The sequence below is a fragment of the Pseudopodoces humilis genome, chromosome 8 (assembly GCF_049639895.1).
Source record: "Pseudopodoces humilis isolate 2021_Gansu_Grassland_sample_001 chromosome 8, ASM4963989v1, whole genome shotgun sequence".
Classification (NCBI taxonomy): Eukaryota; Metazoa; Chordata; class Aves; order Passeriformes; family Paridae; genus Pseudopodoces; species Pseudopodoces humilis.
Window position 1 is genome coordinate 364,476 of NC_142207.1, and position 15,459 is coordinate 379,934.

Here is a 15,459-nt window from a genome sequence, read left to right on the forward strand (position 1 = left end):
CATTTATGAAGCCACAAATGGCAAATTTAAGCAGGCCTTTTGCTGCTCTCTCTGATATTTTGCTTTAGTTCCTCTAACAGAAGAAGTTTTAACAACCTCAATGGGAAAACCTGTGACAAATGCTAAATCACTAAATATGTACAAAGTTTTTCTAGTGATTTTAATCAAAATTGTGTCAAAGTTTATGATCAACACAAATTTGGTTGAAAATTCATAAATTAAAATTTTTGACTCACAGCACGTGTGCTACTGAATAATAGAGAGATGTGGATATAGACAACATAATTTCTGAAAATGGTTGAAAAATGTGCCATAGTATTTTCACTGATCATATGCCAGGTGGGAGTTTAGGTCTGGAGCTAGCTAATTTTGCACTGATAATTAAATGATATCAGGACTTAAAGATAAAACACCATATTTGCAATGGAAAGAATTCAGCTGTAGCCTGAACACATGTGCAGTGGCACTTTGAGGGAAGGAGGTTGTGATCTGTAGCTGGGGGACATGCTGGTGGTGGGGCAGTGTGCCAGTACTGACAACTGGAAATGGGGGGATCATAAATGAACCATCAGCAATCATCTCAGCATTTGATTTAAAACTAGATCATTCTGTTTGCATTCTGGTCTCCAAGTCTTTCATGTATTTCTCATTTATGTTCCAATGATTTTATCCACAATGGCATTAAAAATGAGTTTTCAATTTAAAAAAAAAAAAAAAGACCTTGTTCTTATAGCATTGCTTGCTTCCAAGGTACAGGTTTGTAAAAGACTCCACTCACTTCTTCCATTTATATTGGCTAATTTGCATGGAGATATTCTATGAGTTTGCAAAGATGCAGCCTTGTGATTGAAGTATTCTATAATTCATCATGCCAACTGTGATCCCACTGGCACAGATAATGCTGTCAGAAATGGAGTGACAGCTCCTTGACCTTGGTGAGTGTCCCCTGTGCTCTGATTCATACAGCCTTAACGAAGCCTTTGCAGTTACTGTCTTTGCTCTGTACCCTGACAGACCAAACATCCTCCTGCAATACATTTTTTTCTTATTTTGGGGTTTTGAGGAGTTGCTCAGGAGCACGTGGTTCTATGATAACACAATAACTTGGTCACTTCAGCTGGGTCACTCGGCCACTTCACTTCCTCTGTCACCACATCTTGAATGTACAGTAAAGAAACCTTCAGTTAATATTACTCTGGCATTGCACATCCCATGTTTTCAATAGTTTAGACAGTCTGGAACATTTGCAATTGGTACACAGAGAATCTGGAAAATGTACATAGAATGTTCAGTAAAGAAACTTTAGAAAAAGATAATGTTCTGGTCTGGTCTATTCTGTGTGATTTTCTTTCACACTAGAATACACATTGCAGCAGTCATGGCTTTTAGAAATGGAAGAAAAGCTTGGGTTTTTATTCAAGCCTTATGCAGGATTATAATATTTTGTAATCTAATTTCTTTTGATGTTGCTAAAACAGAAATTTTTGTGTTTGAGAAATACCCAGGTCCTGAGCTATCCCACAAATTGTGGGTTTGGACTGACGTGTGTAAGAATGATTCTCTAGGCACTATTATATTTTTTCCACAGTTTCCAAGGATGTCTGAATTATTTAAATCACGGAAGGATGAATGGGGTAGCAGAGACTGTGCACTGCATCCTCTGCAGCATCCTTCCAAAGGGATGGGAGAGCAGGACAGGGCCCAGGAAACAGCTCCTCTTGCCAGGCCCCAGCAGGGCGGTTTCTGTGCAACAAGGGGCAATGCCAGCATTAACAGCAGGGGGCTGATGGCTCACCCGGTGTCACGGTGTGTCACTGTGTCACGGTGTGTCACTGTGTCACGGTGTGTCACTGTGTCACGGTGTGTCACCCAGGTGTGTGTGTCACCCAGGTGTGTGTGTCACCCAGGTGTGTGTGTCACTGTGTCACGGTGTGTCACTGTGTCACTGTGTGCGTGTGTCACTGTGTGTTACGGTGTCACGGTGTGTCACTGTGTGTTACTGTGTCACCCAGGTGTGTGTGTCACTGTGTGTCACTGTGTCACGGTGTGTGTGTCACTGTGTGTTACTGTGTCACTGTGTGTCACTGTGTGTCACTGTGTCACGGTGTGTCACTGTGTGTGGGTGTCACTGTGTGTCACTGTGTCACGGTGTGTCACTGTGTGTTACTGTGTCACTGTGTGTCACGGTGTGTTAGTGTGCGTCTGTCACCCAGGTGCGTGTGTCACTGTGTGTGTCACTGTGTGTTACTGTGTCACTGTGTGCGTGTGTCACCCAGGTGCGTGTGTCACTGTGTGTGTCACTGTGTATCACTATGTCACTCTGTGTGTGTGTCACTGTGTATCACTGTGCGTGTCCCTGTGTGTGCGTGTCCCTGTGTGTGCGTGTCCCTGTGTGTGCGTGTCCCTGTGTGTGCGTGTCCCTGTGTGTGCGTGTCACTCTGTGCGTGTCACTCTGTGCGTGTCACTCTGTGCGTGTCACTCTGTGTGTCCCTGTGTGCGTGTCACTCTGTGTGTCCCTGTGTGCGTGTCACCCAGGTGTGTCCCTGTGTGTCACTCTGTGTGTGTCCCTGTGTGTCCCTGTGTGCGTGTCACCCAGGTGTGTCCCTGCAGATGGACACAGCAGCGCTGCCGCTCCCCGGTGCCGTTGCCCAGCACGGGGTCTGCGGGGAGAGGGAATTTCCCCCGGAGCTGTTTGGGATGTGCGGGGAGAGGGAGCTTCCCCTCGGAGCTGTTTGTATTCCTCGGAGTGTGCAAAGCCAGGGATTAGCGCTGGTAAATCTGTTTCAAAGGAAGCAGCTGCCTCGGGGCTGCTGCATTGAAGACAATTGCTGTGTTTCAGCTCTGAAACAAAATAAAGATTGTGCTGTGCTCTGCTCCAACGCTGCATATAAGGAAAGCAAGCACTACATTTAAAATTTGGGTCAGGCATTCAGGCTGGCAAATGTTTGTCAATATCTTGGCGGTGCAGAAACTTGATAATACCTTAAATATTCATGTCAAATGTGTTGGCACTTTTCAGACTTGTTTTAGATGAGATATTCCTTTCTGGAATTTTACAGAAGTGAGGTGACATCTCAGATTCACTCACCAGGGTATGTTGAAATTCTCCATGTGTTTGGTGGCTATGAATATGCTGGGCTGGGTCATGCTGGCTTTTTGGGTTTTTTTTCACTATTTGTCTATGAGCAGCTGACAAAATCTCAGCACAGCTGACAAATTTTGGCACAGCTGACAAACCAAGGCATTGGCAGTCAGTTTGTCCCTGCATACAATAAACTACTTGTAGCTCTCTCCAGCTGATTGCTCCCTGAAGGATCTCCCACAGAAACTTCTCCTTGTTTTGAGCAGGGCAGAGATCCACGGTTAGCTGGCCATTAGAGGAATATAAATGAGAGGGAGCTTGTCAGAGGTGTGGGATGGAGGGGCAGGACCTGGTGCAGCTGCTGGAGGCAGAGCAGGTGCCGGACTGGCCGCAGGGCTGCAGCATCTCTGCTGTTCCCTGCTCTCGAGTTCATCCTGTAAGGCTCCAGGACCAAGGTGTCTCCTACTGTGCCTCACTCCCCTCCTCTGTTTGTTCACCAGCCTGCATGGGCAGAAATACCTGAGGTAAAATGTAGCAAAACCGAATCTCACTGAAGTGACGGGTTCGGGTGTCACCATACTGAGGCGTGTCAGGACTCACAGAGGAGGATTATTGATTTCTTTAATGGTAGATCATGGAGTCTAGTTTAATATTAATTACATGTGAGTTTCTCACTAAAATTCCCGTTTTGAAGTACCTGTTCTTTCTGCCTGCATAAGGATAAGGCTGTTCCAATACCTCACTGGATGCAGTGCTGTGGAATACTGAGGCAGTGCTGCTGGCTTGGGGAGTCCAGGAACTGCAGCTGCTGGAGGCAGCAGGAATTTGGGGGGTGGGTAGTCTCATGATTGCCTTCTTTTAATTATCCCTGGGCTCTTAGTCACTTCTGAAACCAGGTCACTGGGCCAGAGAGACCTTTTGCTCTGACTCAGTGTTGCTGCTTGGATGTTAATGCTGACAGTGACAGCCTGACATTAATCCCTTCAGGGCCAAGGGTTCAGACTGAGGGTAAAACTGCATCCCAGCCTGTGGGATTCTTTCAGAGGGATGTTACTTCTTGCTGCTCTCATTTTCTGAGGCTGATGTGTGCAAGCTGATTCCTACAGCTCCTACACTAAAGCATGGTGGATCTTATGCCCTTCTGATGACTTTATGGCTGTTAGGAGTTTGCTAAACTGGATCCTCATTTAGCTGCATGCAAGGATTGTCACTTCATCCACTCCCTTTTGATCATTTATTCAGTGCTCAGTGGTAGAATCTGATCATCTTGTTCTTTTTTACACCGTATTTTCCCTGTGAGGTCACTGATTTTCCATTAATGTGGCGTGTTTGAGAAACACAGTGACATTCCCCAATAAAAAGCCAGATTAGAAGCAGAACAATTCACTCAAATGATGACACAGTAAGTGTCATATCAGCAAAGCAATGCATGTTTGCTTTATTTCATTAATCTGATTCTGTCACCTCTGACCCAATATCCAGTTTACACCATCAGGACTGTGAGCCCACTCAAGGCTGGGCTGTCCAGAACCAAACTCCTTTTCAGTGTTAAATTATACTGGGATGGATTGTTTTGCATTCCTATAGGAGCAGTGACTGGAAGGAAGATGATCAGTGGGTTTTCCAGACTGTTATCAATCAGTACCCAAGTGATCTTCAGAGGAGGAGGACTTTGTACCTGGATGTGCTGCAGAGGTATCTTCCCCACAAATCCAGGCAGGAGCTGGTCAGTGCTGGTTTACATATTCATTCAATTTTACAAATTCTTAAACTATGTAGTGAACAGTTATATCAAAGAATGTATGTTTATTGAAGTCTTTAAATTCTAAAATTTCTTAATTATAAATTTTATTCTGCACACTAAAGAAGAAACATTCTTGTTTTCAAACTGCAGGAGTTTTAAAAACTATCATCTCTTCAAAATAAGTCCTGGAACTATTTTATAGTTCCACATAGTCTTACAGCCAAACTCACAAAACTAATTTGTTGGCATTGCTTCTGCTGTACAGTTTTACAGCTGTGTTATGCCACTCTGCTTCTCTTGGTGTTTTTATTTTTCCTGAGGATGTACAGCCTTGTTGCACTGTCTAGGAATAGTTAATTTAATTGTTCTGTGGCACATATACAGCATGAAGAGTGGAAAGTTATCTCCCACTCTAGGAGAGAGGCTATTTTTATATACATAATGCTTTCAAATTGATTGCTGATTCCTCTCGCACTCCACAGTGAATAAGCACATAGCAGCTAATTGAGAAACCCATTTCAAGGCCAGAACACTTCAGGATGTCATAAAGAAAGTAGGAGGCTTTTTTTATCTCCGTCTGTATTTTTAGACCATCTACTTCCCCGTGTTTGAGGAGTGTCTAGTGCAAAGGAATGACAGTGAAGTGATACTGATAATTAACCAGAGTTTCACTAAAAATAAAGTTCTTGTGGGTTTCAGAGATTTTGCCCTGGACTGAATAGTCTCGGGCTTTGGACAATGCAGGTATGTTTTAAGCACAGCCACTATTAATGGGTCTCCCTACTTCTTTGAAGGTTCATTTAAAATTTAAAAGCGCTAAATTTTAAAATCCTAATTCTACATTGGGCTGATATCTCTTGGTATGTGTATTAGCATGACGACTATGGAAATGCTAAAACACTGCTAAGAGTCTGCTCTTAAAACGTGTGTGTCACACTGGAACAGCAGCCTCGGGCCTTCCTGGCCTCCTTCCCTCGTGCTCAGGGGACAGGCACTAGCCCTGGTCCCAGGCAGCTCCTTGGAGAGCTCTGTGTTTGGAGAGCACTCAGCAGTGCCCTGCCTGCAGGAGCTGCTGGGGCAGAGGCCTTGGTTTGGCCGTGGGGAAGCTCGAGGTGCAGCTTCAGCCAGCCACGAGCTGATAGGAATATCTGTGAGCCAGGCACCAGGGGAGTCAGCAGCCCCTGCTCCCCTGCCAGAACCTGGAATTAGCATCTGGAATGGTCCCCTTGACACCTGTGGGCAGTCAGCCATCTCTAGAAGCTCATTCATCCCTACATATTTTGGGGGTATAAGATAGGTTCAAGATTCTATTGTCTCATTCTGTACCTACCATACTATATCAGCTTTACCTGATATTGCTTCCATCAGAGTCTTGAACCTTGAATATCCTCATAAACCTCACTGAATTAGGCCAAAGCAAGTGGATTTTGGGTTAAACACTCCCCGTTTTTGCTAGGTGGTGATGCTGGTGGTGGCACTGTGCTGCCTGGTAAAATGAGATTTTATTTTCAAATTTCCTGCTAGGAAAGAAGTGAAGCTGATTCCCCCTGTACTGCTTTTGTACAATTGCTGTTATTGGTGCCCCATTTCTCTGCAGATCAGAATTTGCTAGGAAAAGCCTCATCTTGCTGGAAGTGCTCGATATCTCTGGAGATGTATTGAAGGACCTACTTATACGTTGTGTCCTTCAGGGCAGGGAGGGAGCGCTGTATTTCATTTATTCCCATTGCAAAAGCGCAGCAGCACAAAGAGCAGTGGGCCAGGAGGATGCTGTGGTGCTGGCAGAGAGGGCCCTGCTGGAGGGTGTCACTGGCCTGGCCAGTGGGACATGGTGACATCCCTGGCACTGGGCTGTGCTGCGCGTTCCGTGGGGACGTCGGTGATACAAGAACTGAATCAATTACAGGCCAGGCTTGCAAAAATGTCTAGAATTTTAGTTTCATTAAGGAACAGATTTAAGCCTCTCTGAAATGCCTTCCTCTTTCAGGTTGCTCATGAGAAGGCTTGGGATCATTACCAGTCCATCAGGAACCGGCACAGAGTCTTGCTGTTAACCTGGGCTCAGGTTAGGAAAGCCTTTGTCCTTAGGGCGGTGGCGGCTGCTGCTGAAGCTGCTGCTGCTCATGAGGCAGAAGTGGTGCTGGCTGATTGCAGGCAAAAGCAGCTGGAGATCTGTGCTGATCTGAAAGCAAAGGTATGTTCAGTAATAAATCCATCACCAAATCTGTATCTAACAGATGCATTCAAAATGAAGATTTTTACATTAACACTAATCTGTTCTGAGATAAATAATGGACATCTGTCTGCCCTTCTGTTTAATTTTAAGTATGCTTTTTAAGACATGAAACAATGGATCCCATAACTTGTTTGCCCTTGTTATAGAAGGCTTTCAATATTCTGATTTACTGTGGTAAGAGGTGAAAAAAGATAAAAATACCTGTGTGGTTTTGGTAAGTGAATAGCATAAAGTGGGAGGAGGCTGGACACAAGAGGAAGATGTTGTGATGTTCGTGCCTAAGGTGTTTGTAGGAGGAACCCCATTTCTGGGCATGAGAGGCATGTTAAGATTTGTTTGAACTGCTCTCTGTGATTTTTGACTTGCACAGAAATGAACATCTGAGAGCATGCATGATGTGTTATTCTCACTTTACCAATATTCTCTCTGCTGTGCCCTCACTCTTCAGAGAAATACTAAACACTTGATTTAGGTTTTCTATGAGAAGGAAAGCACGGTAAAACCTGTTCTGTGAGGCAGGACGTTGATGTCAATGCTAGTTTTTAGTTAGCAATAACACAAAAGCCCTTCTGTCTTGTGTTCTGGAGCTGTCTGGCGTAGGAAGGTTTGAATCTAAACACTTTAGGGTTAGACATTGTCTGGGCATGACTAAGTGGGGAGTACCCTGCTCTGGCTCCTGTGCCAGCCTTCCCTTGAGCCAGGGGCAGGAAGGAGTGGTTCTCTGGAGCTGAGGGGATGTTTGGTGATTTTTTTACCTAGGCCTTCCTTTCTGGAGTGCCTGCAGGTCTCTTACCTGTGCAAGCCGAGATGGAAGGGCCAATTATTCCAGAACTGTGAATCTGAGTGATTTTTTTTTCCCTTTGTTTCTTTTATTTTTCTTCCGCACAAGAAGTAACAAGCTGGTTTTGGAGTACTTTGTTGTCTCCATGTAGGTTAAGATTCTCACAGATGCACTGAACATTGTCTGAAAGTCTTTTGGATTCTGACCTCTTGTTTCCAGGAACTGTTTGAAACTTAAACCTATTAGGCCTACACTTTTCAAGGGTGGCCTTCAAAGGGATCTTTGTTAAAACGTTGAACATTTGAGCAAAACCAACTCACCTGTTTCCCAGAAAAGAGGAATTAAAAGGAACATTTCTCTCATTAAAGGAGGATATCATTGTGACCTTGTTTTCATCAGCTCCACAACTGAAAGGGCTGCATGGCGGAAGCTGAGGTTGGGTACAGAGCTCATTCATTTTCAGAGAAATGATTCTCAATGTATCCATGGGTTCTGTTTTGGTTTGATGGGGATATGCATTTGAAAACTCACAGTTTGCCCAGTTATAGCTCATTTTACAGACTTGTCTTTCTACACTTCTGAACTTTACAACTACAGAGTGTTGGACATGGAAAGCAGCTGCTGGCAGGTAAAAGGGAACGCAGTCCAGTACCATTAACACAGGTGAAACCCACCCTGAGAGGGATCCATAAGATGGGTAAAAAGTGAGTCTGTCTCTGAGGGAAAGAGTGTGGAACTGGAAATCAGGGATTAGGGCTGTTCTTCCACCTTTTCTTTTTGGCCATTGACTGACTCACCATTTTGCATTTCAGTAAGTTTCACAGCAGGAAATCTTATCTCCCCTTCCAGAGGGGCAGTGTAGCTCCTACATTGATTTACCTGTAAGTAAACCCTGGGTGTACTGGTGAGGAGGTTGTGTCTGACTGAGAGGGACAGAGATCTCCTTCATTACAGCAGCAGGTTTCCCAGAGAGCCACAGCATTTATATCAGCCCCATCTGAGAAAGGAAGTGATGGCACAGACATGGAAGGAGATGTAATATCTGACAGGTTGTGCACTGGTTTAGTTATGGCAAAAACCACACAATATCACTCATCTTTTATACAGTTCTTTTCCTCTGTCAAAGGGGCAGCAGGCTGACTAAAGAATACATGATTTAAAGCTGTTTTAAGTCCACTAAAAGCACCTATGTCCTTGGTGAGACTCTAGGCCTTGTGACTGACAGGGAGGGATAATTAAAAAGTAAAGCAACAGAGAAGTTAAATTAATATTTATAGCAGTTTTTACTTGGGGAAAGGACTTTCAAATTTTTATTCCGTGTTCCATCTCACAAAAGATCAATGTGTGTCCTTAACAGAAATCAGAGTCCCTAAGGAGGGACTTTGGAACAACTCGAGAAGCTCAGGTGAAATAAATCAGGAGGGCCATATGGTAGCCATCTGAAGGAAATAAAATGTGAAATGGATAAGGCTGGGGAGGATACACTGTACATTCTTAAAGAGTAAATGTGCCTGGTACATACCTTTAACATCCCTGTTTGCCATGGGAAAGCAAACAAGACAAACCCTGAGGGGTTACACTTTGATGAGTGATCAAGAGCCACTCAGATTTGGTGTTCTTTGTGCTGTGGCAATCTGATCCCCCCAGGGTTCTGGAGCAGACACTGTGTAAAACAAATTCTCTCTCTGTAAAATTTCTTTCCCTAAACAACACAGAGAAGCAAATTTTTCCACATTGCAAGGTAGGTAAGGCATGAAGCGAGGAGTGATCTTTTCAGAGGATTAGGAGGTGCTGCCTCACAGCTGGGGTTTGAAGTACTTCCTGTATTACAACACAAATTCACTTGAGGTGTCTGCATGCATTCCAAACATTATTTTTCTATTGAATCTATCTTAAAATATTTGTAATCTTGTACTTTCCATCTTCATATAAAATGTTTTTAAAAGAAGACTAGGGGGAAGACCTACAGCAATAGACATTAGGGCACTTGGATCTCCTGTGTGTGCTGCTTACAGGGGGTGTTTTCTTCCTCTGCACAAAGCTGTGTGGCTGCCTGCCTTTAAATCTCTTCTCTCCCTCCTTTTGTGCTCCAGGATTAATCCCCACTCCAGTGCTAAAATCTCTTGCAACACATTGTGAATTTTGTGAGAGCAGCTCTTGCATTTCTTATCCTGGCAGAACCTAAGATAAATTAATTTCAAGAAGAAAAGCATTAGGTGGAATTAACAGGGGTATTGCAAATTGTATAAAGCATCTTGCAGACTGCTTTCATTCTCCTTTCCTGTATTGTAAGAAAGGATGTGACAGCAAACTTAGGGAAAAAAAAAAATCCCTATTCAGCATGTAGTCAAGTCACTGGTTTGAATGTTGTGACTATCAGAGGAGATCAGCATTGAAGTATTACAACTGAATGTTAAAATGAATTCCACAGAGGTATCATATCCAGTGCTTTGACTATAATCCGATCATTTTGAAGGAAACTTTTTAAAAGAATAAATATTTGAGTAGTAAGCTGCTTAAAAATGATTTTCTTTTTCAGAAGCATTGTCTATTCACCACCGAGTTGACCCATTTGTTTGTTGGACATAAAAAATACAAGGAAGTTATAATAACCTATATTTTAAATATAGCTATTCATTTTTGTGGTGAACTGGAGAGCTGTCAGATGCTACAGTATTTCTCCAAAATGGATGTGAGCAAGTATCTAACGTTCATCAAAGATGAGCCAGCTCTGACTCAGTAATAAGTTTTCAATCCAGACCTAATAAACCAAACCTGGATTTACCAGTCTGAGGTCAGCACAGAACTGATGTATTGTGTTTTTTGAGTCAGACAAAGCTCATGCACAGTCCACGGGAAGCACCTGCTGAGGTCTCTGCACATTTGCCTTGCTTGCCCTTCCACCAGTCTTTCCCCCCATTTTCCTGTGTTCCATCACAGGGTGTTGTTATTTCTGACCTGTCTTCCTCCTGTTGGAATCTTCTGGCAGTGTATTTGTGAGGTGTGCCTGCAGCTGCTCTGGGCAGGAGCAGGGGTGTCCCTGCACTCCAGGGGCACCGTCACAGCTTTGTGCTGGATCCACTGGGCTCAAACTGCAGGCTTTGGGGAACAGGGGCTGCAGGGTACTGTGCCTGGTTTGTGAGCTCTGAGATCCATGGAAACAGCCCAGCTGCTCAGAGGAGCACTCGGCCTGGGATGTAACCCAGCTTACCTGTCTGCTGGGCTTGCCAAAGCTCCTAACATCTGGAGTTTGTTTGAGACAAGAACTTCTCTCTCAAATCTAGTTGAAATTGTCCAGTGATACCTCAAGTTGCTCAAGGACGGATAACTAGCCAAGCAGACAGCTCCTGCTAACAGTGTTTTCTGAGAATGATCTTCAGTGAGGAAAGTGGCACCTCAGGAAAGCAAAGCTGCACCAAAATTTTGCAGTTGTAAAGGATCCCAGGAGTTCTCCTCCATATGATGGCAGATGGGTCTAGAAGAGAGAATTCTGAATCGAAAGGAAGCGGTTTAGATAAGTAGTTGTAAATAGAAATGCAGCCTACTTAAGGTTATGCATGTGTGAATATTTAAGCCTATATCATATTTACACATACTAATAAAATGTTGACATTCCTGCTGTCAAGAACAGAAAGATGTTCTCAATAATGCTGGATGAGGAAAGAGAGGAACTACAAGGACAAGCTGTGAGAAATAAACTGTTCACACATTGCCTTGAGCAAAGATGATGTGACATGCTGTCAGCCCCAGGGAACAGGCACTGCTCCTGTTCTGGATCCCAAGTTTTATCAGTGCTGATCCCAGCCCTTGGGACCAGTTTCCTCACTGAAATTGGTACGTGGTGTTCCTCCTCAGGTCATGAGTGAGGGTTGTGCTCAAGTGCTTTTCTTTCATATACCTTTTTCAGATTTAAACCCTTACATAACTGAAGACAATATTCTGTTAATGATCAAAACAGTTACTTTTAACCACTTTTCTGGTATTTATGTTTTTTTAACCTCTTAGAGGTAGCCTGTGGAGCACAAAGCTACTCAAGAGTACCAGTCAAAAATCTATCAGGGATGTGAACTTCACAGTTTTTCAAACCACAGCAGAATGAAATTATCTTCTGAAATTAGCAAACTTGTATTATTTCTTAATTATCTTACTGCTAAATGTTCTAAGGCTGCTCTAATTCTTCTCGTAGGTCTTGTGTAGGCCAGTCAGACACAGAAATTGTTCGCTTTTACCATTTACTGTTTGTCATTCAAGACCCTGTGGAGTCTGGATGTGATTCCAGGTGCTGTTCAGAAGTTTTCAGGGTTGAAGAATCTGCAGTTTAGAGAGAAAGGTGCAGATTTTTAGAGCTGGAAGTTACTGGAGTCTTCAGATCACCTAATACCACAGGAGTTTGTTGCTAACAACACATGGATGTTGGTACCTGCTGATGTCAGAATTCACATCTGAGTGTGTGGGCTCAGGACTCTGTCCTGTAATACAGACAAGTTCTCTGCCAGGGCAGGAGAGCTCGGTTGTGCTCCTGGGGAGAGGGAGCACCCTCCTCTCTGCTCTTGGGGTGGCTGCTGCCCTATAGCCCCTGCCATGGGGAGCGTGGGTTGGTATCCACTGCTCAGAGTTTGCATGGGTTTTGGATGCTGTGAATACAATGGGCCCCAGAGTTGTGAGCACTGAACCATGGAGCACAGGCAGCAGGACATCTCTGGGCCTCTGCCATCGGCATCTGAATGAAGCATGTCAACAGCAGTGCCTCTTGCTGAGTGTTGCTGCTTGATGGGGATATTTGGTATGGAAGCCCTGTGCAAATCTGAGCTTCTCCCACCTCCTTCTGCAGTCCCTGACATATTGGCTATTTAAGACCTTTGTGGCAGTTCAGGAGGTTACGGACACCTGAGAAAAGGAAAATGATTCGGACCATGCTTATAAAGAAGCACTCTCTAAATTTAGAAAATGATGGCTTTTTCATGTTGTTTGGATGAACTCCCCCTGCCCTGTAATATTTCAGACTCCAGGGATCTGTTCTTAATATACACTTTACTTTTTTCCCTTTTATAAGCTCTAGTATTCACACCCTGAGGCACCCATCTCATTAGCTTTGCATTTAGGAATACACACATACACTTCCTATTCTTATTGTATTTCCAGAAATAACACCGTTAATATTTTATATTTCAGTGTGTGGTGGCTTTGAACAGTGCAAGTCTTTTTTTTATTATTATCAGTTAATACAATTACACATCAGTAGCAGGTCTCCTATACATCCCAGTTTCCTTGGAAATGTCAGCTTTTTTGGGGCACAATTTGCTTGTGACTTCCAAAATCTTGGCAAGCAAGTCCTACCCTGAGACGTGGAAATCCGTGGGGTGCCCCCGGCACGGCGCAGAACTGTCCCCAGTGCCTGTGCTGGGAGTGCTGGGTGTCCACAGCTGCTGGGGCTCCTGCACGTTGGCATCTGCTGCCAGCAGGCTCAGAGTTCCCAAATCCCATTTTTCCCACCATTCCAAACCCCGTGCGCGGCGCTGGAGCCCACCAGGCTCGGGCCCTGCAGGTCCTGGCAGGGTCACGCTGTCCTGCAGGTGGGAACGGCCACACATCCATCCCTCACCTTCCTCCTAGTCCTGGCACGCAGGGAAAAGCTTGAGCAGTTCAACTGGAGTTTGGATTGAGAAATTGCAGGTGAATGCAAGTGTGTTTGAAAAAAACCTCTTTTTCTTGACAAGAAGTGCACGACTTTTTAGTAGTTGCTGGATAGACATTTCCATTCAACTAGTGACTTAAAAAATGGTTAGGTTTGTAACACAGACTTCTACAGTCCTGTTTAATTTGTAAAATATTTTAATCCAAGGATTTATTATCCCATTAACACAAGTGGGATTTATGTGTTTAACTTCTATTACTCTTGAGAGAAATTGACTGAATCATTACTTTTCTATGGGAGACTGGGTCTTTAACTTTTTTTTTCTTCTATGTTTCCCACCCATTTTCTCAAAAAGATTTTCTTATTTTTGTGCATCTCAGAATGGCAGGGAGTTTCTCAGGCAGGAGACACGGAGCAGCATGTGCTGCTTCCATCTGAAGTCTGTATGACTGAGCTATCCTGCAAGTAAAGAGGCTGCACTGCTGGCAATGAAAATCACCTTTTAACGAGCTTTCCATGTTAATCTTGTAGTGATCTCAGTTTGGCCACTTCTAGAGGAAATAGAAAGCAATGACCTTGTGTGGGGAAATAAAAAGTTTGCCAAATTAAAAAAAATCATGTTCCTTGTTAGATGATGTGTCCATTAGGAACTGGACTGAGAGCAATATCCTTACTGAAGGGCTGATGTTACAATCCTGCTATTTCTTCAGCATGTAACTTCTTATCACTTAATCACTTTTTACATCTGCTTTGCTTTTTTTTCTTTTTCAGAACACACTAGAAAGGCATAGCTCTAAAATGGCCTTTTCTCTACAAACAGAATTCCTTCAGTTATCACTTGCTCTGAGGCTGCAGCCCTTATTTTAAAAATGTGAAGAAAAAATGTCATAGGTGACGTGGTTTAAATCCAAATTTGCAATCGAGAGGCATTTTTCCCTCTCTGTGCCTTGTGGCTTCCATCTGGAAGAATCAAGAGGTATCTCTGACTTGCCATAAATGGGATAACTCTCAATTCTATATTCAGCAAGACCCTGAGCAGAGGAGACGGTGGTGACGCAGGGAGGTTGGGAAGGAGAGGAGAGGCCTAGAGCTGGTTTTTGGAGAGGATCACTGTGGTTATCTGAACATGCACATTTCTCAATGTGCTTTTGGGCTCGCTTGGTTCCCAGCTTTCTCTCTCTGCTGAGCACAATGTAAGCAGCCCTAGAGAGTCAGAGATGACTGAGCAGGGCTGTGGGAAGGCAGCTGATGCTGGGTCTCGTACAACACAGTTCTCATCCTGTCCAGGGCTTATTTCCTGTTGTCAGTCACTGCCTGGGCTCTGCCTGGACTGCCTGAACGCTGCTGGATTTGTTGTGTGCTGCGAGGGTACCTGCAGCAGCCCAGCACGGAGCTTTGCCACCCAGCAGCAATGTTATTGGTACCTGTGCTGATTTCTGGTGCACCTGGCACGCACAGCCTGACTCTGAGCTCGGGCTGCTCCTGCTGGCAAACGTGCCACGTGCTTTGTGGATCTGCCACCTGCTTTATACAACAACCTGTGGGAGCTGTGGGACAAGTGGGGGGAGACACATTGTGTGTTTTCTTTTTTTATACATGAGACTTTAAAAATACTGAATTCCTTTAAATAGTGTTTGAATCTCTAGTTGTTTCACAATCCCATTTTGCTGTTTGTGAGCATGCAGCCCTGACCTGCAGCTGTTGTGTTCCTGTGATCCCCCCATTAACACATTGGCTCTGGGCTTCCATGGCTAGCCAAATTTTGTGGTTCTTCTTTTTTGTGGTTTCTTCTACCATGTAGAATCTTCACTTGTGAAGTTATTTTTCTTGAAGAGACCCTCTAAATCTTTTCCCAGGGACTTGTAGAATCAGTTGTGCACAACTTGAAGACTTGCAAACCATAGTATAAATAAGGAAAGATAAGCAGGAGTGATTCAGAGATTAATAAAACTCTAGGACACTCTAGAAGAGTATTTAGATT

The 15,459-nt window shown here is 44.0% G+C and overlaps 1 protein-coding gene across 2 annotated transcripts in view; it reads left to right on the forward strand.

Moving 5' to 3' along the window:
* CCDC148 (coiled-coil domain containing 148) overlaps positions 1 to 15,459 on the forward strand; it is a 44,416-nt gene that overhangs the window by 16,931 nt on the left and 12,026 nt on the right. For both annotated transcript variants that reach the window (XM_005519570.3, XM_088058871.1), the window contains exons 9-10: positions 4,670 to 4,808; positions 6,814 to 7,020. In XM_005519570.3, coding sequence (XP_005519627.2) covers positions 4,670 to 4,808; positions 6,814 to 7,020 — 346 coding nt within the window. The remainder of the gene's footprint in view (positions 1 to 4,669; positions 4,809 to 6,813; positions 7,021 to 15,459) is intronic.